The sequence below is a fragment of the Rhinoraja longicauda genome, chromosome 15 (genome assembly GCF_053455715.1).
Source record: "Rhinoraja longicauda isolate Sanriku21f chromosome 15, sRhiLon1.1, whole genome shotgun sequence".
In the NCBI taxonomy this organism is placed as follows: domain Eukaryota; kingdom Metazoa; phylum Chordata; class Chondrichthyes; order Rajiformes; family Arhynchobatidae; genus Rhinoraja; species Rhinoraja longicauda.
This window is the reverse complement of record NC_135967.1, coordinates 25,412,466-25,439,724: the sequence shown is the minus strand read 5'-3', so window position 1 is coordinate 25,439,724 and position 27,259 is coordinate 25,412,466. Positions and strand designations below refer to the sequence as shown.

The following is a 27,259-nucleotide window of genomic DNA, read 5'->3' as shown; positions in this document are numbered from 1 at the left end:
AGATACTGGGACAGTTTCTTCCCAGCTGTTTTTAGGCAACTGAATCATCCTAGCACCAACTAGAGAGCAGTCCTGACCTACCAGCTACCTCATTTGAGGTCTTTGGACTATCTTTAATTGGACTTTATCTTGCACTAAATGCTATTCCCTTTATCCTGTATCTGTACACTGTGGACGGTTTGCTTGTAATTGTGTATAGTCTTTACGCTAACTGGACAACAAGCAACAAGAGCTTTTTACTGTACCTCGGCACACGTGACAATAAACTAAACTAAATAAATCGAAGATCCCTACTCAGCATTGAAAAACATTGATAGTAATTTCAAAGAATAATTTCATATACCAATCCATTTGACCTCAATGCTTGTGATCACTCTTGTGGTGTTAGCTAATAAAAATATTCCCTACTCATCTTATAGACCTCCAGTATTTTCCTATCAAGCATCTGTCCTAACCTTCTTTGAATGTCACTAATGAATCTGTTTTAAGCTGCACATCCAAAATCACAACCCACTGGTGCAAACTAAGTTGTCAATCTCTGTTAGGGTGGGGTCTCAAGGTATGAATCCCAAAGCCTGCCCACTGCTCAGAATATGTTGGATGCTTACACAATTTAATCAGTCTTTTAATCTGGGTGGAGTGGCTCAACCAGCAGCAAATCCAGGCAGTGAGTTTGATCCAGCACAGCCTGCCCACTATGTTAAACTATTTAACGTTGTGCATCATCTGCCTCCACACAACCCCCCCCCCAACCCAACACCAATGATTTAATGTGCGTCCTCTGGTTACCAATCCTTCTGCCACGGGAATGAGTTTCTCCTCATTCACCACCTAAATCACTCATCTCCCCTTAACTTTTTGTATCTTCTCCACATGATTAAACTCCCTCATCCCTGATTCTATTCCAGTGCACCTCTCCTGCACACTCATCAAGTTCTGGACATATTTCCTCATGTGTGCGGTCCTAAATTAAACACATTATCAGCTTGGTCCTTAGTGTTTTCAAAACGGTTTAATGTTACTTCCTTGGTTTTTTACTCCATTGGAATGATGCCAGGAATCTTGTTGTATTTTACAAAATAAAATGCCCCTCTTACTCTGCCAGATTCAAAGGTTTGAGTGTAACCATCCTAAGGTGTCAATGTTATTCCGAACCTTTAAAACAGGAAAATTAAACTCAGAATGGCTGTCATTGCTCTTTGCAAATAAAATGCACATCTTCAAAACATATCCCCACATTAAACTTCATCTGACATTTGAACAGATCTCTTCCTGAAATCTGTTAATAGCTAGCTTATAATTAATTTTGAATTAGTTGAAAACTTTGAAATTCGACATAGTTTATCCAAGTCTAAGTCACAAATTATATCAAAACTTTGTTCTAAATGCCAAACTCTAGCTTAAAAATTACTACTACAATCTGTATTCTATCTGCCTTATCAAATGCCTTGTGAAGGCCCATTCGCAAAGTATTATTAATGGTCTGTATGTAAGACCACATTACATAGCTGTAGTCTTCTTAGTCTTTTGGGCCTCCACGTCCATTCAATGAAATTGCGGTCAATCCGCTACCTCATCTCATTTGTCAGAATTTTCCTAGATTTTTGGATGATATCGATTTCAGCCTCAAATATTCAATATCTAAATACATACAGTTAAAACTAAGTTCTTAAATTCTCCAGCAAAAGGATAGACTCTCTCTGTATCTGCATCTGAACTATCAATCCTTTCAAGAATCTTGTATGCTTCAACGAATCACTTCTCATTCTTCTAGAGTTGAATATTAACCAATGTTACTTGATTTCTCTTCATAGAATAACCCCTCCATTCGAAGAAAATCTGTAATTAACCCAGATTGTGTCGTTTCCGACCAAGCCAAATATAATTTCTTGGGTATAAAAACCGCATGCTCTCGGGATGATGTCAAAACTCTATACATTTTCAGCAGGTGCTCACATTCAGCCTGCATGTTCTTCAAAGACCCTGGCCAACTGTGATATAGCATCAACACATCTCTGATGGATTTCGCATGGCTTATTTATTTTCTAATTGCTAATTATTTTTGTACTGGATTCTTGTCCACAGAGGTTTCCCCATCACCAGGTTGAGGTTGATCCTCTTGTTTTTGAGAGAATTATCCTTCTCCTCCAACCACTTATCACGCTCAGAAAGCCTGAGCTCAAGATCAAGCAATTGGAAGCATTTCTAGCACATATGATTATTCACAGTACAATTATTCTGGAGTGGAACATATGGGGATGGATTTTGGGTTTCCTATCTTTGGACTTAGAAGCCTAATGGTTTAAATATTTAATCAATATTCAAAATGTATACCTCTATCATGAACACGCTTTAAAGGCCTGTCCCAGTTTGGTGATTTTTAAGGCGACTGCCGGCGAGTGTCAAAGTCGTAGCAGATCGTAGGATTTTTTTAACCCTACGACAATGTCTACGACAATGACCACGACAATGCCTACGACAAGCTACGACAACCTACCACCTACGCGATGGCAAGCTATGGCAACCGGCGACCCACGATAAGAAAATGGTACCAGTCAGTATATCTATCTCACAAAAAAGGCACGAGGATTGTAGGAGAAAACAGTTCCCATTTCACACAATATTCATCCATTTGACAATTGTGGGCGGATAGAATTATCACTCAGACGCAGCATGTCTTTGTTTCATTTCCTGAGGGCGGATATATGCCAAGATCATCTAGAATCGACCATTACACACCTACACAAGTGACTGCCATGCTCTGCGCGGCCGCTTTGCATGACAAACACACATGAGAAAAAACTGTTCAACAGCCACGTTGATCCACACAAGGTGCTCATTCGCGATGCTTTCCTTTCCGTTCTAAATGGCCTACCCCATATTCTTAAACCGTGGCCCCTGGTTCTGGACTCCCCCAACATTGGGAACATGTTTCCTGCCTCTCACGTGTCCAACACCTTAATAATCTTATATGTTTTGATAAGATCCCCTCTCATTCTTCTAAATTCCAGTGTATACAAGCCTAGTCGTTCCAGTCTTTCAACATATGACAGTCCCGCCATTCAACCTAGTAAACCTACGCTGCACGCCCTCAACAGCAAGAATATCATTCCTCAAATTTGGAAAACAAAACTGCACACAGTACTCCAGGTGCGGTCTCACTCGGGCCCTGTACAACTGCAGAAGGACCTCTTTGCTCCTATACTCAACTCCTCTTGTTATGAAGGCCAACATTCCATTGGCTTTCTTCACTGCCTGCTGTACCTGCATGACTCCTTTCAGTGACTGATGCACTCGGACACCCAGATCTCATTGTACGTCCCCTTATCCTAACTTGACACCATTTAGATAATAATCTGCCTTCCTATTCTTACCACCAAAGTGGTTAACCTCACACTTATCCACATTAAACTGCATCTGCCATGCATCCGCCCACTCACACAACCTGTCCAAGTCACCCTGCAACCTCATAGCATCTTCCTCACAGTTCACACTGCCACACAGTTTGTATTATCTGCAAATTTGCTAATGGTACTTTTAATCCCTTCATCCAAGTCATTAATGTATATTGTAAATAGCTGCGGTCCCAGCACCGAGGCTTGCGGTACCCCACTAGTCACTGCCTGCCATTCTGAAAAGGACCCATTTATCCCCACTCTTTGCTTTCTGTCTGCCAACCAATTTTCTATCCATGTCAGTACCCTACCCCCAATACCACGTGCCCTAATTTTGCCCACTAATCTCCTATGTGGGACCTTGTTGAAAGCTTTCTGAAAGTCACGGTACACCACATCCACCCCTGTCAATTTTCCTAGTTACATCCTCAAAAAATTCCAGAAGATTAGTCAAGCATGATTTCCCCTTCATAAATCCATGCTGACTCGGAACGATCCTGTTACTGCTATCCAAATGCTCCACAACCTTACCTTTTATAATTGATTCCAGCATCTTCCCCACCACTGATGTCAGACTAACTGGTCTATAATTTCCCGTTTTCTCTCTCCCTCCTTTCTTAAAATGTGGGAAACATTAGCTACCCTCCAATCCACTGGAATTGATCCTGGATCTATAGAACATTGGAAAATGATCACCAATGCATCCACGATTTCTAGAGCCACCTCCTTAAGTACCCTGGGACGAAGACCATCAGGCCCTGGGGATTTATCAGCCTTCAGTCCCATCAGTCTACCCAACACCATTTCCTACCTAATGTGAATTTCCTTCAGTTCCTCCGTCACCCTAGGATCTCTGGCCACTAGAACATCTGGGAGATTGTTTGTATCTTCCTTAGTGGAGACAGATCCAAAGTACGGGTTTAACTCGTCTGCCATTTCCTTGTTCCCCATAATAAATTCCCCTGCTTCTGTCTTCAAGGGACCCACAGTTGCCTTGACTATTTTTTTCCTCTTCACATACCTAAAAAAGCTTTTACTATCCTCCTTTATATTATTGGCTAGCTTACCCTCGTACTTCATCTTTTCTCCCCGTATTGCCTTTTTAGTTATCTTCTGTTGCTCTTTAAAAAGAGTCCCAATCCTCTGGCTTCCAACTCTTCTTTGCTATGTTATACTTTTCTTTTCATGCTGTCCTTGACTTCCCTTGTCAGCCACGGGTGCCTCTTACTCCCCTTAGAATCTTTCCTCCTCTTTGGGATAAATTGATCCTGCAACTTCTGCATTATTCCCAGGAATACTTGCCATTGCTGTTCCACCGTCTTCCCTGCTAGGGCCTCTTTCCAGTCAAATTTGGCCAGCTCTTGCCTCATGCCTCTGTAATCCCCTTTGCTATACTGTAATACTGACACTTCCGATTTTCCCTTATCCCTCTCAATTTGTAGAGTAAAACTTATCATATTAAATGATTGGTCTTTGTTCCAAACATTATGGATGGCACTGTATGTGCAGGTACTTATCTGTTGAGATTTTAAGCACAAATTTGTTAGTAAAATGTTTTCAATAGTCTGATCAAAATAGAATGTTAAAATATTAACACTTCAATGTGTAATGTGACATAGCCAGACATCATACAATATAATGTTGAGTGAATGAAAAACTGTAAACTGGAGAAGGCATTTATCCTTTCACACCATCTGCACTGAGTATTATGTGACATCACATAAATCTTGTCCAAAATGCATACAAACCCATAAATAGTAAAAATAAAACCATCAGAGCAACGTAACACAAGCTGAGCTGTTTGGCAATCCAGTGAGCCTTATATAATTTGAACAGCAAAAATGTTGTAAAGATGTGATGAATGTGGCTATTTATACCAAGTGTGGTGTGATGAGATTGTGACAAAGTCACAACATATGCTGTGTGACAACGCCGTCAAAATAGCAAACAATCTTTGGTAAATATGTATTTGGCAATAAACAATATACAAATAATAATAGATGATCATGCTGAATTAAAGAAACGTTATCCCTATTTGTATATTGTATTTATAGTAGTCCATAAAACTGAAAAACCATAAAAGATTCAGACTCTTAATGTATTTCAAACTTTTCAATTGTGAAAAGGTCAATGCAAGGAGATTGTAGTTGGATTACATTGGGAAACTATTACTCATTCATGTCACTTCTCACGATATCCTAACATTCTATTAAGGCAAATTCACTTATTTCTCCTGACCTAATTACTTGAGCTTAAAATGTCTCAAATTTAAAATTCTTAATTTCTTTGAATTCATCATTTGCTTCATGCTCCACCCTTCCCTAATTTTCATGTCTGTCCCACACTGCAACCAGAAAAAGCTCTCTTCTCACCACCATCTTTGGCACACCTGTTTAAGACTTTACCTTGTTTTTGTTCCCCATTAACTTAATAAATGTGAACTATTTCTACACTCAAGGTCTGTTTGTAGAGACTTTTCACTTCCTTGTATTTCTAGGAACATTGTCCTCAAATGAACAATTTGGCCTTTGATCTCAGGAATGACAGATTTGAATGTTACAGCGAGTGCAAATGGAAGACTTTTGATCAACAGAAATGCATATTTCGTTCCCTAAATAAGAATATTATGGGGTTATAATGGTAAGATATAGGTTATGCTTTTTTGTGAAATGAGTGTGCGATTCTTCGAGTAGAGTTATAGACATCAATATAATCTGCCTATCACAAGCAATAACAACTATAAAAAAGAAATATTTTAAATGCATGGTCCAACATTGCAGTTGATATCTATGGTAATGGAAAATATTCAGTGTCATGGGTCCAATACAGATGACTGTTCGGAACAGACATGTAGATTATGTACACCGAGTACTACACAACATATGCAAAAAACAATTTGGAGATAAATCACAATTATGTTACTACATGTATACACCCTTTTGTACCTCACCTCACTTTTCCAATTCATATAAGTATTCAATGATAAATCTCAACATTTTACATAAATTTTGCGCAGTCTTCTTTTGAATTTAGCACAATCGGCTAAACTCAACTATTACATTATTCAGTGAAATGTTTTTCTCCAATCACAGTAGAAATCAGTCTCATAACATTATAAAATTTGGAGTCATACATTGATTCTCCAGGTCAGGCACAAAAGTCTTTGAAGTGTTTTACAGTACTATTTTCAGTTTAACAAGGATTTTAATAAAACAGTTTTAGCTTTGAACCAAAGTCCAGCTGGAATTGTAATTATAGGAAAATGTTTAATGGCATTCTGAATCGTTTACCCATGAAATCAAAAAGAGGTAAAAGTATGTTACACTTGGATTGCTAATCATTCAATAGACTAAATGCAAAAAAAACATGAATGCTCATCTAACTTTTATTGGATCAAATAAATAAATCAGATTTATTGTAGAATGCCATTATTCTGTTATAGTGGAAAAGGCCTCCTGCAGATAGCCAAGAGTAAATTGGACACTTCTGGAGGTTAGATTGCATGGGATCCAGGGAGGGTTAGCTAACTGGATACAGAGGAAAGACACAGAATGCTGGAGTAACTGCGGGTCAAGCAGCAGGGGAGAAGGAGGCGCCTGTGGAGCATGGGAGAGGCTGAGTAGATAAAGCGACAGGAGGAGGTGGTGGCAGTGGAGTGGGTGGGGAGCAGGGAGTGGGCAACGCGAAGGGCCGACTGGAAGAAGCAGCTGTTGAGAGGAGAGGGTGCCTCACGGTAACGGAGCGTGTCGTGTCAGTGGTGGCGGCAGCCTGAAGAAAGTGCTGTTGGCAAGGGCTGCAATGTGAGCTGCAAAAGCAGCCTTTGCAAGACAGACCATAATGTGGATGAAAGGCTTGCTGGTGCAGACCAGCGGCATCAGCGCCTAGTTTTAAGGTGAAATGACACAAAGTGCTGGAGTAACTCAGCAGAATGAGTCAATCTGAAGGGTGCTGGCATCAGTTATTGATGGTCTCCAGAGATGCGGTCTGACCCACTGATTTATTCCAGCATTTTGTGCCCTTTTGTGCAGTTCTTTGTTTCATCTACATACAATGATCATACCTTATTCAGTTATAGCGGACAATCAGCAATAATGGACACCATTCTCCCCCCCCCCCCCTCTATGGTTTGATATAACAAAGGTTTACTGCATTGAAGAATGATATAGAATTGGCTTAATGGTATGTCACAGAGGATGGTGATGGAAGATTGTTTATTTGGACTGGATGCTTGTGACCAGTGCTGTCCCTCAGGATTCAGTGCTGTTTATTATCAACATCAATGATTCGGATGAAAATGTACAAGGAATAATTAGTAAGACTGCAGCTGATTCCAAAATAGGTGGTGCTATCTATATACTAAAACTCTTGTTTGTTTGTTTCTTTGTTCTTGAACTACAGCCAAAACGGTACATGATAGAGTGACAATTTTAGGTCCACATTACTCACCGTCGTCCCTTTGGTGCTAATGGAAGTTTAATTGAAATCTGTGTTATATTTTTTAAGTTATTCACATTTTAAAGTTTAAATCTATCTCCTAGGGAGGGAGGGGGGAGGATAAGGAGGGTTGAAGGGATGGAGGGGAAGGGGGGATGGAGGGAGGGGGTGAAGGGGGGGAGGGAGGAGTGGATGGAGGATAAGGGGGGTTGAGGGGGATGGGGTGGGGGGGGAGGGGAAGGATGGAGGAGTAAGGGGGGGTGGAGGGAGGGGAGGAAGGGGAGGAGGTGGAGAAGGGAGAGGGGAGGAAAGGGTACTGAACCAATGCAGGAGTGGTTTGGGCCCAACGGGTCCACTTGGACCAGTAGACAATGAAGACGGTTATGAAGAATTACTGTGGGATCTTGATCAAGTGGGCAAGTGGGCCAAGGAATGGCAAATTGAGTTCAATTCAGTTAAGTGTGAGGTGTTGCAGATCTCCCAACATTTGATTTTACAAATTCATAATTTTGATGTCCAAAATTCAGAATTTTATATCAAAATTCATAGTATGGCGCGTAATGCAACTTTTCAGCAAAAAAAAAGTATGCACGCCAAATGCGCATACGCGTTGCGCTACATTCATGTGTGAAAAACGACCATTATTTCCAATGGTCTGTAGTTGTTGGACTACATGTACAATGTCAGGCCTATCATGGGTATATTCTACTATTTATAGAAAAGTTATTGAACAGAGATACTTTTTGCAACACAAAGAAAAAATTGTTTTGTTTTGTTTTTCTATTTTGCTTTTTCCTTACACATCCCAATTCTCTTGGTATTGAATAAAAGAACAATGGTCATAAAATGTATGACTAAGATATGAAGAAAGTTGATATATGCGACTCGACTAAGCACATGGAAGTACGAAGTAAATTCACACATTAATTGATATTTAGCCCAAAAAGGTGGTAATTGGCTTTTCTGCTGTGTTTTATATTTTAAGCCTGTTTTAATTAATTAATATAGTTATATAATCTTGCACTTAAATTTAATATTTACTCATTACAGCTCCACCACTGATTTTCTGGCACTCTTGGTTCCAGCTGGCCAAGGAAGTCGGCTATGGGGGATAGATGTGCAGGCTGCAGCTGGGCTGGAGTTTCAGAGCCCCGGCCACAGGTTGCAAATTCAACCCACCGATCGGCCATGGAAGCCCCGATGAGGTCGAGATTGGCTGCCTTGCCAAGCCTAGGTGCCACATTTTCGGGGGAAGGGGGATTTCTCGCCGAACCCCTAGCGGCCGAATTGACAAATTGCAATTACCGACTGTTTTGCGGAAAAATGTGAGACAAAATCGGAATGGCGGAAATGAAATAAGAAAGCGGAAGCTTTCCACCAAATTCAGAAAGGTTGGGACGGGTGGTGTTGTATTTTGGAAAGCCAAGGACAGGAACTTCACAGTTAATCGTTCAGGCCTGGGGAGTGTTGTAGAGCAGAGGGATTTTGGATGGCAAATACATAGGGGACATACGACTCAAGAATTAGAGGGCATAAGTTTATGGTGAGAGGGTAAATATTTAATAGGAACCAGAGGGGAAATCTTTTCACATATCTGTGGGTGTATGGAATGAGCTGCCCGATTAAGGTAGTTGAGGCAAGTACATTGGAACCGTTGAAGGACATTTGGACAAGTATATAGATTCAAAAGATTTTGCGAGATAAGGGCCAGGTGCAGGCAAATGAGTTAGGCCAAAGGGCCTATTTCTGTGCTGTGTGATTATGACTCTAAAAAGAGGAACAGGACTGATGGAATTGTTCAGTTGAGATAGCATTTTGAAATGCTTCGTCTTATGTTGTAATAACTAAGCAAACAAACAGCTAAGTACAATGGGCAGCACTCCTTGTGGAATCACTTGCTCCATTTGAGCTCGCCATGGTCAAGGCTTCAACGTATATTACCATCATCAATATTTCCAAATCCCAAAGTTCTCCATTTAGTAGTACCCCCCACTCCAAAGTAACTGCTCGATCAGTTATTTGGTCTTCTATAATTTCAGCATTTTATAATCATTCTCATTGAAGCCCTGGTACTTTGACATGAATCATCACAGTCTATTGCCCCAAACACTCACATTTTTTTTTGGAAGTCAATATTAAGGCAATGGGGTCTCCTGCAACCAACTCAGGAAATGCTTAGTGGTTAGAAAGCAATGAATTTGCCTTTCTGATACCATGTTGACAACTATTTACTTGCTGAACTTCATGCTGACATTCTTGAAGTGCACACCTGACAATCAATTTTCTTAACTTACCTGGGAATAAAAGGACTTAAAAATTAGATTTTTTTAGTCTTCCTCAGTACTTGTGGGAATATATGTCATACATTATTGGAGCTCTTATATTGAGTCTTTTTAGTCTATCCAGGGCTTCAATCTCATTTATATTAAAGTTGTTAAATCTACTTGGGTTACTGTTATTTCAAGAGAACTGATTGCTCAGCTCTTCTCTGGTGAATACACAAAGGAAATAACTATTGTATATAAATGATCACTTAGCTTTTCTCAGTTTCGGCTCTGTTAACATCTTAAATTCTCACTTCTTCCCTGAGTGTTCTTTTACCTTTGTAGGACTGATACAAACAATGTTAGTGTATGATGATTACTCTATTCACATTTAACTCTGGTTGGCAGTTTAGCAGCTAGTTCAAAACAGTTAGATAACACCTAATTATTGATAGGTTTCAAAAGTTTCTATCTTAGCACAATCATTGCCTTGTTAGTGCAACATCGCTAAAGATCATTTTTAAAAGTGTAAGAAAAACCAGCAAGAAATTTGCAACCTCTACCCCCATTTGTGATTGGCCCACCATTCAATAAGATAAAATCTCAGTACCACTTTCCTGCTTGATTCCATTAATTCTAAAAATCTATTAATTTGTTGAATTAATGCAGTGATCAAGCTTCTGTAGCCCATTTGGGTAGAAAATTCCAAAGATTCACTTTGCGTTATGTGAAGATAATTCTTGATCCTTCAGAATGGCCAATTGTGAGCTTGGACAAAATAGTTGGGAACCTCCAGCATGTGGAAACATTATCGCAGTGTCCTGGCAAGTCTTGTTTATTTCAATGGGATTACTTTTCATTCTTCAAAACTTGAGGGAATATGGGTACAATTTGCTAATTTCTCCTTCTACAGCAAACCCACTATCACAGGACTCAAACTGGTGAAGCATCGCTGCAGTTTATCGTTTGCAAGTACATCTCTCATTTGGTAAGGAGGCCAGCATTCCAGATGTGGGCACACCAGCTCCCCATATAATTGGAGCAAGATGTTTTTACTCCTGTAGTGAAACCCTATGACACAAACGGCCAACGTACCATATACTTTCCTAATTGTTTCCTTACCTGCAATCTATCACAGATAAACAAAAGCTCCACACTTCTATTTCTACCAAATCTATGATCAACTTGGTAACCTGAGGAAGACAAGAACTACCCACTTTGTAAAAGGGCCAACACATCTTTGAAAACACCAGCCAAACAAGTAAGGTACATTACTTTACTAAGTTTTCCTGGATCCAATGTCTTTCACATCTCAAATGAGCTGACAGGGCATTCAGAAGAAAACAGAAAGACAAGGGACAGAACAAATCTAAATAAAACTGTAGCTAAAATAGCACCTAAGGGATTAATATACAGAATTAGAATTAGTCTCGGATGATCACTGCAGTGAATATCAAACTAGCATAGTTAGAGCACCTCTGAGGATACGGTGAATTCTAGTGTGATCCCAGTCCAATCGGAACACAGTTTGCAGTGAATTGTGTTTAAATTGAGTTAAACTGGTTAAATTAGCTGTGACACTTTAGATTGTTTTTAGTATGATAAAAATTATCATTTTTATAATAAAATATCCACATATTTTAATTCCATAAGAGCATGTTCACATTAAATGGTTAATTTTCTCAATTTGCATATTTCCAAAACAATTTTCACAAAATATTAAAAGTATATCGCAAGGAACTTTTACAACAAAATATCAATTTTCAAAGTTAATAAAACAATTAAAATGTGTGCCTTTTTAATGTACTCCTTCCGATTCTCTCTAAAGATACTATTGCGTAAACTCTGACACACAGTGCAGTAAGGGTACAAGCCTGTTTCCAGCATTCAAATCAATGCCAACCTTTGTTTTAAAGCAATGAGTAAATAAAAAAGCATATTTTCCTAGAGCAGATTGTGATAATTTCCAGATCTTTGAAGGCAATGTTGTAATTTGCCTTCATGGTTTTGAGGCCTAATTTTGACATCCCCAGAATAACTCTTGCACCTCCTCCAACCTCATCTACTGTATCCGTTGTTCAAGATGTGGACTCTTATACATCGACGAGACCAAATGCAGACTGGGCGATCATTTTGCGGAACACCTTCACTCAGTCCGCATGAACCAACCTGATCTCCCGGTTGCTGGACACTTTAATTCTCCTTCCCATTCCTACACAGACCTTTCTGTCCTCGGTCTCCTCCATTGTCAGAGGCTAAATGCAAATTGGAGGAACAACATCTCATATTTCGCTTGGGCAGCTTACAGCCCAGTGGTATGAATATTGATTTCTCTCACTTCAAGTAGCCCCGGCATTCCCTCACTCTCTATCCCTCCCCCACCCAAGTTGCACGAGGTTCTCATTTTCACCCTACAAACCCTGTTTCCTTTATCATCGTTACTTTTTTTTGCATTTCTTTCATTCATTGTTCTTTATCTCTCGTTTCCCTTATCCTTAACCAGTCTGAAGAAGGGTCTCGACCTGAAACGTCACGTGTTCCTTCTCTCCAGAGATGCTGCCTGTGCCGCTGAGTTACTCCAGCTTTTTGTGTCTATCTACAATTTAATAATGTTGCTTGATCAGCAGCAGATGATTTACAAGGTCCTAAAGGAGAGCAAGTAAGTATTAAATTGAAGGGAACCCAACTGAGTTGGTTCTGGGAACCTGGCTTATGAAGATCACGTTTAATTGAATTACTTATTTGCTCCCCTTTAGGCCACTACCTTGGTTGACTTCCACCAAACCTCTCCAATCTCTCATCACTACTCTTCTCCTGACAAACACAGCACAGGTACTGCGCATACGAATATCTTGCTATTCTCAGCACATGCCAAACAAACACACACAACTCAATCTCTCAGCATGTGCAGCATGTTGGTCTTTTCATGGTGTCTCTTACTCGCAACGTAAATTCCTACCTGCTAATATCCCAACATCAGTCACATGCCAATCATCAAACAATGATCGCGGCGGCCCCTTCCGATCCCTTTACACCCATTCCCACTCACCAATCTCCAAATCACAAACCTTCTTGATCCCCAGCCTCAATCTGTCAGCACTTATCATTCACACCACTGGTCCCAGAATCAATATTCAACCCAATAGGCCTTGCTTTCCCCGAGATCCTGGTGTCTGGATTCCCCTGTGCATGTTCTGCAATGGCTCAGCATGGGAAGACATGTGTGCAAGGGCCATTCAGCAATAACCATGCCGATGATTATTGGAATGCAGCATATTGATGAATTAACTTGATTCTGGACTGACAGTGAATTCTTAGGCCATTTGATTTTTGACCAGTCAATATGGATTGTATTTCCAGTGTCCTGGGATTAACAATAGGAAATGAATTACTTTGCAGGTTCCCCCCCTCTTCTCGTGCTATTCTCGTTGGTGAGTGATGCTGTTTATAAAGCATTGTTGTTCAACACCAGTTCCCCAGATATGGCCTTGACGGAGCTTTGTTAAATTGCACAGTTCTTATGCCCAGGATACTGCTATGCGGTGTAGACAAGGTAATCAAAGATGAGAGCCAAAGACAAAAAAAAGGAAGGTGATATATGTCCAATAGGGAACAATATGCTATTTGATGAGGGGTGGTGGTGGTAATGAAGATCCTATTTTTCCCTATTCCCATTTTTATCCAATGATATAGCTCATTTGCATTCACCATGTAAAGCAGAACCCTTTCATTTTGTTGCCTGACCTCCCTGTAGCAGCATTGTACTGTCATTCTGGTACAAGCAGTGCATGACAAAGCAACTGACCAAATTGGAAAAAAGCAGAATAGTCTCCCTGAACGACTCATTTGGAGAATTTACCAGCCATGATATATCATATAGCTGACATCCTCTTTATGTGCTATAAAACTGTATCATTCTTGATAGCCTATTGTATCTGCCTCAATACAATGGTGAACAGTATATCACTGTCCAAGATGTGGTTCCAAATTAGAAGGCTGGTGTTACACGTACAAAGTTTAAAAAATGTAAGGGATAGTCAAAAGTAGAAAGGTGCAATTGTGAGTAACTTTGACTCAGCTGTGCACTGTTTCCTAAAAAAGTAACAAGAAGCTTCAGCCCAGCAATTTGATCTTGGTTCAAAGGGTTCCTGTAGATTCCAAATATGTATGCACGCATAACTCAGTTAAAATATCTCAATTAAATACTTACCCACAAATGACTTTGGAAACATTAATACTTTTCATGACATGTTTCCACAAGATTAGCGTTGTATTGCATTAATTATTTTACTTTTAAAAAACAAGAAACATAAAATTAATCAACATACATTTAATAATTAGATGTAATTGTGACTGTAGGCATTATAGACATGATTAAAAGCAAATTTGAGTGTACAAATTATTAAAGTGAAGGCAAGTACATTAACTACCTCCCCCCGCACCCCGTACAATCTACAAGATGTTGAGGAAATGGGATCAAATGGAAGCCCTGTGGTGCAAAAACTGTATATGCAGGATGACAAATTATTCTATTCATTTTAAACTTATTAACAAATTTGTCATGTTGCATTGCAGCTCCTAAGTACTTAATATTGCTAAGGCAATTTTTAATTGCATCAAACTGACGAGGCATTCAATGGTGATAAATTAGCTTGCTCCTGCTAATTCTTTCCCCGGTTTAACTCTTCCTCCCCGAGGTTCAATGACCGTTTTACTGCAGCTCTGGAAAATTACAAACTATAAAGCACATTAAATAGTTTTGGCAGATATGCTGATTTGCCAAATGAACCCTTTCAAAAACAGGTTCTAGAAAGCCTACTTAGCAACCACATGCTGACTCTCTTATAGACAACAACTTAAATAATAGATGAAGATTGCTTAACAAACTTGCATGACAATACATTGCCATTTTAGCTGAGGTTTTTACCATTTTAACCATGATTGGTTCAAATAAAATATATAAAAGAAAAACAATGTAAGAGCATGTTCTGTATTATCATCAATTTCACTGAAAGTGATTCCATCATCAGATCTGACATATTAAATAGCTGATGACACTCTGTAGAGAAACTGATTTATCCAAAGATCAATTGATCTTCATAGAATAGCAAAGTTCTATGTTTGAACTATTTCTGTGCCAACCTAGCTTAGGCACACAATGGAATCCTAAATAGTCAAAGCAATCCTGTCAAAAAACCCACACACACCCAAAATCCCCCAAATACAAAGTGACACTCTCAACTGAAGAAGCATATGCTATCAGAAGAGGAAAGTATAGAACAAATGAAGGACATAGGCAAAATTCATATTTCAGAAAAATATTGAAAATACAAATCTTAAAAGTGGCAATGCTCAACATAAGAAAAATATTTTTTTTTCACCCAGAATTGTTTGCAATAGGTGGCCAGTTGCTATCTATTGTATGCAGTCAGACTCAGAGTAACAATTGTTAATATTGTTAAGAATCAGTTAATATTGTTGTCAGAATCAAAATGTTTTAAGCATAGTTTTGTTTAAAGTACTCACCAAAACTCCCCTTTAAAAACACCCAAAGACTTGGCCTCCATAGTTATCTGTAGTAATGAATTCCACAGATTCACCACCCTCTGGCTTTGTCATCCCCATTCTAAAGGTATGCCCTTTTATTCTGAGGCTGTGCCCTCAGGCCCTAGACTCTCCGTCTAGTGGAAACATTCTCCCCACATCCACTCTATCCAGGCTTTTAATTATACAGTTAGTTTGAATAAGATCCCCCCCCCCATCCTCCTAAACTCTAGTGAGTACAGGCAATCATCCCCAGGATCTTTCTCATTAACCTCCTCAGGACCCTCTCCAATGCCAGCACATCTCTATTCAGATATGGAGTCCAAAACTGCTCACATTACTCCAAATGTGGTCTGACCAGTGCTCTATAAAGCCTCAGCGTTCCATCTGCGCATTTATATTCCAGTCCTCTCGAAATGAATGCTAATAATTGCATTTACCATCCTTACTACCAATTCAAACTGCAAATGAACCTTTGCGGAATCCTGCACCAGCGCTTCCAAGTCCCTTTGCACCTCCGATTTCTGAGGGGAGGGGGGAGAGGGGAGGGGGGAGAGGGGAGGGGGGAGGGGGGAGAGGCGGGAGGGGGGAGGGGGCTGCATCAATGCAGGAGAGGTTTGGGCCCAACGGGTCCACTTGGTCTAGTTTTTAATAAAAGAGCCTGTCACTCAATGATTTAATTTGACTTTTATTTAATGTTTTCATTTTGTGATTAATAGGCTACAATTGGGTGCTTCTGGAGCCCCATGATTTTTAAAAATGTTTGCATTAAACTTCCACCTACCCTCAGTTTGTTCCACTTCCTAAATGGACCACTCATACAAACTTTGGTTGAAATCAATTATTGTCTCGGGGGTCCACGAGCCAATCAAAATTGTATCGCAAGTTTATCATTTTATGCAAAAAATACCTGGACTATCTCTGACATCTCCCTCCCGTTTCTGGACCTCACCATCTCCATCACAGGAGACAGACTAGTGACGGACATTTACTACAAACCCACCGACTCGCACAGCTATCTGGACTACACTTCTTCCCACCCGGTCCCCTGCAAAAAGTCTATCCCCTACTCCCAATTCCTCCGTCTACGCCGCATCTGCGCCCGGGATGAGGTGTTTCACACTAGGGCTTCCGAGATGTCCTCGTTCTTCAGAAAACAGGGCTTCCCCTCCTCCATTATAGATAAGGCTCTCACTAGGGTCTCTTCTACATCCCGCAGCTCCGCTCTTGCTCCCCCTCCCCCCACTCGCAACAAGGACAGAATCCCCCTCGTTCTCACCTTCCACCCCACCAGCCAGCGGATCCAACATATCATCCACCAACATTTCCGTCACCTACAACGGGACCCCACCACTGGCCATATCTTCCCATCCCCTCCCCTCTTTGCGTTCCGCAGAGACCGTTCCCTCCGTAACTCCCTGGTCCACTCGTTCCTTCCTACCCAAACCACCCCAACCCCGGGCACTTTCCCCTGCAACCGCACGAGATGCAACACCTGTCCCTTTACCTCCCCCCTCAACTCCATCCAAGGACCCAAACAGTCTTTCCAGGTGAGACAAAGGTTCACCTGCACCTCCTCCAACCTCATCTATTGCATCCGCTGCTCTAGATGTCAACTTATTTACATCGGCGAAACCAAGCGCAGGCTCGGCGATCGCTTCGCTGAACACCTGCGCTCGGTCCACATTAACAAAACTGATCTCCCGGTGGCCGAGCACTTTAACTCCCCCTCCCATTCCCAGTCTGACCTTTCTGTCATGGGCCTCCTCCAGTGCCATAGTGAGGCCCGCCGGAAGTTGGAGGAGCAGCACCTCATATTTCGCCTGGGCAGTTTGCAGCCCGATGGTATGAACGTCGACTTCTCCAACTTTAGATAGCTCCTCTGTCCCTCCCTTCCCCTCCTCCTTCCCAGATCTCCCTCTATCTTCCTGTCTCCACCTATATCCTTCCTTTGTCCCGCCCCCCTGACATCAGTCTGAAGAAGGGTCTCGACCCGAAACGTCACCCATTCCTTCTCTCCCGAGATGCTGACTGACCTGCTGAGTTACTCCAGCATTTTGTGAATAAATCGATTTGTACCAGCATCTGCAGTTATTTTCTTATACAGCTATATTTATGCAATGTGTTACTCTGAAAAATAATAGCTCCTGTATAATCATTTTGCATATTTGCCCTATTTAAGGTTATGTTGAATCATTTCACTGTTCATATCCACAAAATTAAGCATGAGGCAGCGATTTGATAGATATTGACATAATTAAAGAATAGCGGCCTTATGTTTTATTTCCATCAGAGTTGCCAATGACACTAGTTTTGGTGATTTCAATATATTATGTGGAATGAAGCCAGTTGTTCCAGTATAGCTGTGACGATGACTCCTGGGGGTACTAGATGAAGATGCAGATGTACATTGTACACTATCACCAATACCAGTCATGTTATTTTCACTGCCACTGTCTTCACTGCTACTGAATCTCTGTGAACTAGTTGAAGCTAAATCAGCCATCTCTTGGTGAGCTTTTTCCTTTCTTTTTGCTTCAGCATTTGCATGTGCTTCCTTGCACTGCATTCTTCCAGCAAGTACCTTGTCACTAGATCCGAATAAAGCCGTACGATCTGTCTTCATTGATTGAAGAAATTGAAGATCTTCTTGATTTTTTATCAACTTCTCAGCATTTGGTGACCATAATTGAAAGTTCAGTGTCCATTTGTTTGAGCTTAGCAAGAGTAGCTGGTACTGTTCTGCGTGCAATTGGTATCGCCCTGATTTTTGCATTTTCATCTAACAGTTTTATTATCTTCTGACAAGCCTTGATCTCAGAAATCACTGGAATGTTTGCTTTTCCATAAAATGGAAGAACCTTGTCAAGAACAATTTTTGCAGCTTCAATTCTAGTTCGGGATTCTGAGACTAGCTTCAGAAGGTGATACATCAAACAGCGTAGTACTTGGTGACATGTTGGTAGACGTGAACCTGTGATTTCTGCATCTGAAGATGTAATTCCACTTCCAAGAACAAAGATTTCAGCTGTTTTACGTGTCACCTTTGCAGCAGATGTAGATGTACTAGATCGTTCTGATGGTGGAGTTGACGGTGCTTGACTTCCAGTTGATTGTTCATCCATTTTCAGCTGTGTAAAACGTTATTTCACAATAGGCAAATGAAAGCAAGAAGGGTCACAAGATGCAAAAGCAGGGATGGAAATGATAAATAATCCCAATTCACTTCAACACAATAAGGCTTGCAGACAGTCCCTATCACTAAAAATAGACAGGGGAATTTCCACACTCATGCAATTAGATATTCCCCTTGTCAAGCTTTTGGAAATGTACTTTCCAGCACACAAAAAATAGACTTGACTTAATCGTTCACAGAATTGGAAGAGAAACCAAATATCATCAATTACCAATTTGTATGTGAATGCACCAACTGTAAAACCACATGTATTTCAATGAAATTCACAAAAACTTGCAAAAAAAATAAATATGGCAGCTATTATTGTGCACATATTTAAACTCCAAAAAAGCTGCCTTATGTTGTTTTAAACATATCTGAACAAAAAGGATTCACTAGAACATAGCACTAATATGTACAATAAACACTAAAGGCAGCTAATATATGTTACATACATTAATGGATCCTATTTAAATAGCTGCCGTATGCACATAGTAGAGGATATAGCCCTCCAACCTCGGGCAACCGGTGGACCACCTAAACAACTTCCGATTTTAATTACATTTCACAGATGTTATTATTTTCACTAATGGAACATTGTAAGACTAGGTAGAAGTTATTCACTTACTATGAGGGCTCCAGAAGCACCCTAGGCTACAAAGTAAAACATTCAAAATGATGTTTTGAAAATTTGAATCATTTTGACAGATTTATCAATTCACTTATCAAGCTATCTTAAAATATAGGTCATAGTCCATATACCTGATCAATTTTAGGCCATGGATGAAAAAGGTTGGGAGCCACTGATTTAAGTGGATCCTTAAGGAATTATAATGCCATTCAAGTAGTTTTTTTCATATACTTTGTTGATATATTAATAGATATAATTAAATGATTTATATTATATCTCCTTATGACAGCAATGGAGGTCATTCTATCCATAGACTCCATGCTGGCTCTTGAAGCACTTCCATCAACCATATTCCCTACTAATTTCCATGAAATCTCCTCGCTCACCAATGTCCATTAATATCTCACCAACTCTCCTGTCACCCACATACACTGCAGGCAAGTCACAGTATCCAATTAATCTTACAACCAGCACTTCTTTGGGATATGGGAGGAAACTGGAGCACTCAGGGGAAACCACTCCCTCACAAAAAAAAGTGGAAACCTCTTACAGACAGCACAGGATGGAGCTTGGGTAACTGGAGCTGTGAAGCAGCTGCCATACCTGCAGTGCCATTATGACCCCTCTTACCCCCATTTAATTCCTATGATTAACTATGTTTTATCCGACTGGTCCAGCTGTTCTATAGTTGAGTGATTCACATTAATGGAGTAGGTTTTTCTTACAAATATGAATAAATTGTTCAATGGCAAGCACAGCTCCTTTGCAAACTATGAGTTCCTGAATGACAAGTTCACATTTAAAGTGAGGGAATAAAAGGGCAAGCAAAATCAATAAAATCAAGTTCACGCCTACCAATAATCCTCAAAAGATCCCAGTACAGTGTTTAAATGTTCAACTGAAGTGAGTGAGCAAAATGGCTTGGCAAGTGGAAGAGTGAAATGAGAAGTACATACAGAAATTAAACAAAGTAAATGGTCTGTGTATGGTTCCAACTTGGATGTTACAACTAAACATAGAAACATAGAAAATAGGTGCAGGAGTAGGCCATTCGGCCCTTCGAGCCTGCACCGCCATTCAATATGATCATGGCTGATCATCCAGCTCAGTAACCTGTACCTGCCTTCTCTCCATACCCCCTGATCCCTTTAGCCACAAGAGCCACATCTAACTCCCTCTTAAATATAGCCAATGAACTGGCCTCAACTACCTTCTGTGGCAGAGAATTCCACAGACTCACCACTCTCTATGTGAAGAAATGTTTTCTCATCTCGGTCCTAAAGCTGTGACCCCTGGTTCTGGACTTCCCCAACATCGGGAACAATCTTCCCACATCTAGCCTCTCCAACCCCTTAAGAATTTTATATGTTTCTAAAAGATCCCCCTCAGTCTTCTAAATTCCAGCGAGTATAAGCCTAGTCTATCCAGTCTTTCTTCTTATGAAAGTCCTGCCATCCCAGGGATCAATCTGGTCAACCTTCTCGTACTCCCTCTAAGGCTAGAATGTCTTTCCTCAGATTAGGAGACCAAAACTGTACACAATACTCCAGGTGCGGTCTCACCAAGGCCTTGTACAACTGCAGTAGAACCTCCCTGCTCCTATACTCAAAACCTTTGCCATTATGTTACCCTGATAATCCACACAATTATTCAGGAAAACTTCAAATGTTTGTAAGGTTAGAGAGCCTACGATAACAACATCAATATAAAACCTTCTTGGATTTTTGACATTATGTATCGTTCTTGGACTTTTAAAATTATAAGTATCAAATAATTTCAGCAATATTCATAAAGACCAGGCAAAGTGTGCAATGTTATTCATACTTTTAAAAGAGGATACATTTTGTGTGATACTATGTATGAGCTTTTATACATTATACTCTACATACATCAAGCTGACAGTGTAGTATAGGGAAAATTCTGATTAATGCTAATGGTACAACAAAACTGTGTAATTTGTTTAATATTTACCCAAGCAACATAAAGACACTTGCAGCCATCAAAAGAATCTCATTGCATGCGATGAACTTGAACAGGATCTGTTGGTGCATTGTCATCTTGTCTAAGAAGGATCGCATCCATGGTATTGAATTAGGACCAATAATCTACAAGGAAAGAAAAAAGAAAAATTACTGAGTGTAGGCTTAATTATCTATATATCCATATACTAAAACTCTCATTTGTTTGTTTGTTTGTTTCTTCCTGAACTACAGCCAAAACGATACACGACAGCGTGACAATTTTAGGCCCATCTTACTCACCGTCGTCTCTTTTGTGTTAATGGTGTTGGGGGGGGGGGGGGGGGGGGAAGGTTGGGTTGGGGGGAAGGTTGGGTTGGGGGGGGGGGGGGGAAGGTTGGGTTGGGGGTAAGGTTGGGTTGGGGGTAAGGTTGGGTTGGGGGGAAGGTTGGGTTGGGGGGAAGGTTGGGTTGGGGGGAAGGTTGGGTTGGGGGGAAGGTTGGGTTGGGGGGAAGGTTGGGTTGGGGGGAAGGTTGGGTTGGGGGGAAGGTTGGGTTGGGGGGGAGGGTTGGGTTGGGGGGAAGGTTGGGTTGGGGGGAAGGTTGGGTTGGGGGGAAGGTTGGGTTGGGGGGAAGGTTGGGTTGGGGGTAAGGTTGGGTTGGGGGTAAGGTTGGGTTGGGGGGAAGGTTGGGTTGGGGGGAAGATTGGGTTGGGGGGAAGGTTGGGTTGGGGGGAAGGTTGGGTTGCGGGGGAAGGTTGGGTTGGGGGGGAAGGTTGGGTTGGGGGGGAAGGTTGGGTTGGGGGGAAGGTTGGGTTGGGGGGAAGGTTGGGTTGGGGGGAAGGTTGGGTTGGTGGGGAAGGTTGGGTTGGGGGGAAGGTTGGGTTGGGGGGGAAGGTTGGGTTGGGGGGAAGGTTGGGTTGGGGGGAAGGTTGGGTTGGGGGGAAGGTTGGGTTGGGGGGAAGGTTGGGTTGGGGGGAAGGTTGGGTTGGGGGGAAGGTTGGGTTGGGGGGAAGGTTGGGTTGGGGGGAAGGTTGGGTTGGGGGGAAGGTTGGGTTGGGGGGAAGGTTGGGTTGGGGGGAAGGTTGGGTTGGGGGGAAGGTTGGGTTGGGGGGAAGGTTGGGTTGGGGGGAAGGTTGGGTTGGGGGAAGGTTGGGTTGGGGGGGAAGGTTGGGTTGGGGGGAAGGTTGGGTTGGGGGGAAGGTTGGGGGGACGGCTGGGTTGGGGGGAAGGTTGGGTTGGGGGGGAAGGTTGGGTTGGGGGGAGGGAGGTTGGGTTGGGGGGGAGGTTGTGTTGGGGAGGGAAGGTTGGGTTGGGGGAGGGAGGTTGGGTTGGAGGGGAGGGTGGTTGGGTTGGGGGGAGGGAGGTTGGGTTGGGGGGGAGGTTGGTTTGGGGGGAGGTTGGGTTGGGGGGGATGGTTGGGTTGAGGGAGGGGATGATTGGGTGGAGGGGGGATGGTTGGGTTGAGGGGGGATGGTTGGGTTGAGGGGGGATGGTTGGGTTGAGGGGGGATGGTTGGGTTGAGGGGGGATGGTTGGGTTGAGGGGGGATGGTTGGGTTGAGGGGGGATGGTTGGGTTGAGGGGGGGTGGTTTGGGTTGAGGGGGGATGATTGGGTTGTGGGGCGAAGGGGGAGCTGCACCAATGCAGGAGAGGCTTGGGCCCAATGGGTCCACCTGGTCTAGTAGATTACTAAAATCCTCATCTTGTTAGTTTGTTGGTTTGTCAGTTTGCTTGATACAGCCAAAATGGTACATGATAGCACAACAATTTTAGGCCCACCAAACTCACCATTGTCCTGGGGTGGGCTGGAGGAAGTTTCATTCAGTTTGGTGTTATATTTTTAGAGTTATTGACATTTTAAAGTTTTAAAAAACCCTTTTCCATTTAGCCTGGCCGTCAGCCGCTTTCGACGTTAAAATGGGATCCGCCCAAGTGACAGCCAATGGGGGGGGGGGGGGGGCACGATGGCCTCCAGGGACAGGACCCCCTGAGTGATGGGAGTGTCGGCCAATGGGGGGGGGGGAGGATGCTGAGCTGTCGAGCTGCTGCTACTGCTGAGCCGTCGAGCTGAAACTTTAATAAATGCTGGGAGGACTGGCGCCAGTCCCAGCGTGCCCCGCGCTTGACCATCCTCCCGTGGTGCCGTGCGGCAGCTGAGGGTCAAACAAGATGGCCGGGACCGCCGAGCTGCCGCTGCAGGAGATATTTCCATCCAACGGGGCCACGGCCCGCTCTGGCCGACACGATGGCTGCCCGGGCCCAAGGCGAATGGCTCCCTCTCCCCTTTCCTATCCCCCCTCACCCACTCGCGGCCCTGGGGGACACCCCAGCCGCCAACGGTCCACAGATCGTCAGTTAGGGGAGGGTTGCCGGGCCCGCAGGAGAGGCTTGCACCCAACGGGAGCTGCCGTGCCCGCAGGAGAGGTTTACACGGCGGGTTGCCAGGCCCGCAGGAGAGTTTTGGATCAGTTGGGGGAGGGTTGCCGGGCCAGCAGGAGAGGTTTGCACCCAACAGGGGTTGCTGTGACCGCAGGAGCGCCCGCAGGAGCGCCCGCAGGAGCGCCCGCAGGAGAGATTTGGAACCAACGGGTCCACGCCCGTCTATTCTTCCATAAAAATCAATCTACTTACCAGTAATATCATTCTTGAGTGCACTTTAGAGACATGTACAAAATTACAATGTATCTTTCATACATTGCAAGATAATACACTTCAAATTAGAAATTAGGTAAATGCCTTTGATGTCTTAACATATTGTTGTTACAGCGGGTGTTCTTTGAAATCTCTAAAGTACACTTTGGTGTCAAAATATATTAACCATTTTTTCCTTTCTATATATAGTGTTACTTTTAATATTTAAAATAAGTTTTTTTAAATAAGCTTCTCTGTTCGTTTACTTATTTATCTATTTATTCACTTCTCTATGTTCTAGAAATCCCTGTAAAGCGTCTTTGAGTGTTTGAAAAGCGCTATATAAATGTAATGCATTATTATTATTATTATTATTATTAAATATTACATTTCACTGTCAGGGAACAACAACCACAGTATTTAATGATAAAAAGTTAGAGGCTAAAAAAGCTTCACTATTTACAATTATCACTTAGAGACGTGTTAATTTTTAACCAATTTTTCAAGTGCTTCATTTGGTTTAGAACCTCAGTATTTCTGGATCCTCATCAATCTGTTTTAATTGAAATGTTGAATCAGCCGGACACACTGCAGCTGCATTACTTCCTACAAGGCCAAACGAAGCAGTCACTCAGTGACAGTGATCCAGACGTGCTCAATACTTTTTATGCTTGCTTCAAAAAGTAGAACATAGATTCTTGAGCCCCCACAGCCCCACACTGTAAACCCAGTCACTGAGGCCAATGTCAGAAGATTCTTTACAAGGGTAAACCCTCGCTATACTTGGTTATGTTCTTAAAACCTGCGCAGACCAATTGGCTGTATGACCTTCCCATTACTATGGTCAGAGGTTCCCACCTGCTTTAAATGGTCATCAGTAATATCTGTGCTCAAGGGCAAGGTAACAAGCCAGTGTGTGGTACTAATGTCCACAGTGATAAAATCCGCCTACCACCACAACAGATCAACAGGATGTGATCTCGCTGGCTCTTCACTCTGCACTGGACCACTTGGTGAATAAGAGCACAAATGTTGTTTATTGACTACATCTTGCTGTTCAACACCATCATTCCTAAACCTGCCATCAAACTCAGAGAACTGAGTTTTTGCTCATTCCTTCACATTAGATCCTCGACTGTTTCGTTGGCAGACCACAAGGTATACGAGTTAACAATATTTTCTCCTCGGTATCGATCAACACAAGATCATCTCAAGGCTCTGTGTTCAGTCCAGTCTCTAATCTCTCTAAGCCAGACACAGTTCCAACACCATCATTAAATTCACAGACAATGCCACCATTGTTGGATGAATGCCAGGTAATGATGAATCGGAATTCAGGAAGGAGATAGATACTCACAACAACACTCTTGCTCTGAACATTAACAAGACCAAGAAATTAATTGTTGACTTCAGGAGAGGAAAGCCAGGGATCCATGAATCTATCTTCATCGTCGGGATGACAATGGAGACAGTGGAGCTTTAAGTACCTGAGCATGCAATAACCTGATGATCTGTCAGGGACCCAGAACATTGACGCAATCACAAAGAAAGTTCATCAATGCCTCGGCTTTATTAGAAGATCAGACTTCTGCAGGTATATGACAGAGCGTATTAACTGGTTGCATCACGACCCAATTCGGTAACTCGATTGCCCAGGAATTAAGGGGGCTTCAGAGAGCGGTGGCATTGTCCAATCCATCACAGGTATAGACCTTCCCACCACTGAAGGGACATACAGGAGGCACTGCCATAAAAAGGCTATAACATTCTTGACTCTTGAATATGCTGTCTTACTTAAACCTATTTTGCTTCTTTCCCCATAATTGCACAGGGATCATTTCATTTTTACTTCAAAGGCAAATATGTTGTCTGTCCTTCTTTAAGTTGAGCTTCAGCTGGGAAACTTAAACAAAGTCAATGACTGGTTTATTTGAATTTAGAAACTTACAGAATATGTTGCCAAGAGCTTCTGTGTAATCACCCCAAATACCCATTCAACACACTCCATACAAAGGGTCTAATTCACATAGTGGTGTTTCTTCAACAAGGTTATAACCAATTCAAGGCAAAAAGCAGAACATGTTTATTCAGCTGAAAATTATACTGAATGTGCAACAGCAGCATGCTTTAAACTTATGTTTGAATTTAGCTCCCTGTTTAATTGGCACATTGTGGTTTGCATGTAGCTATCTTAACTAACGTGATTTATTCATTTTGTTCTTACTTCTAAATAATGTTAGATGAAAAAAAGAAATCATTATAACTTTAAAATATAGTTATAAGATTAACTTGTCAGATGTAGATCACAATGTTTATATTTACTAATAAAATCAATTCCTGTTGGACTTCAATCTCAAATAAGTATTGAAAGAATAAACTTTAGACTTCAGAGATAGAGTGCGGAAACAGAACCTTCAGCTCACCGATTCCATGCCAACCAGCGATCAACCCGTACACTAGCACTATCCTACACACTAGGGATAACTTACAACTTTTTACCAGTCAATTAACCTACAAACCTATATGTCTTTGGAGCGTGGGAGGAAACCGGAGCAAATCCACATGGTCACATGGAGAACGTACAAACTCCAGAGAGACAGCACCCATAATCAGGCTCTAGCCCGGGTCTTTGGTGCTGTAAGGCAACAACTCCACTGCTGCACCACCTTTCTTTACCATTCTTTGCATTACTGTGCCTCCCTGTAAAACTTTTCCATTTTGCTTTTACATAGGTGGCATTAAATGTCCACCATCACCTGTCCCTTTGTCACATTGGCCCTGATTTGTGACCATGAAAGGAATGGCAGTTGCTGGTGACAACAAACTTTTAGAATCTGAGGTGTGGATTTCACTTTTTTCAATCTTAGTTGCTGTCAGGTATCAGATCCAGAGGACCTCTGGGATCTAAGCAGTGGCAGTGCTGTGAAATTGGCTGAATAGGCAAACTCATTTCAGAGTTCATCAAGACTTCAAACTAAGAAATTTAAAAAATCATCACCAACTTTTTACACATTTTACATTGCAGGAAAAATGCATGTGAAAGTGCATGTGAAAGATTTACTTTTGCACAAGAATAAATGAGAAACTAAAATATGGGCCATTAAAATAAGAATTTTAAAAATCGTATGGAATTTTATCCAGGGAAATAAGCTCACATATAAAATTAGTATTTTAGGAGGTTAAGAAGTAATTATGTCTTGGAAGCTATTAAAATTATGTATATACAT

At 41.8% G+C, this 27,259-nt stretch overlaps 1 protein-coding gene across 1 annotated transcript in view; it reads right to left on the bottom strand.

The window, feature by feature from the left end:
* The window catches only part of LOC144600567 (transmembrane protein 33-like), a 110,937-nt gene that overhangs the window by 49,651 nt on the left and 34,027 nt on the right, over window positions 1-27,259 (bottom strand). Inside the window, exon 5 of the mRNA XM_078412300.1 lies at window positions 21,415-21,548. Within this exon, the coding sequence (XP_078268426.1) occupies window positions 21,415-21,548 (134 nt within the window). The remainder of the gene's footprint in view (window positions 1-21,414; window positions 21,549-27,259) is intronic.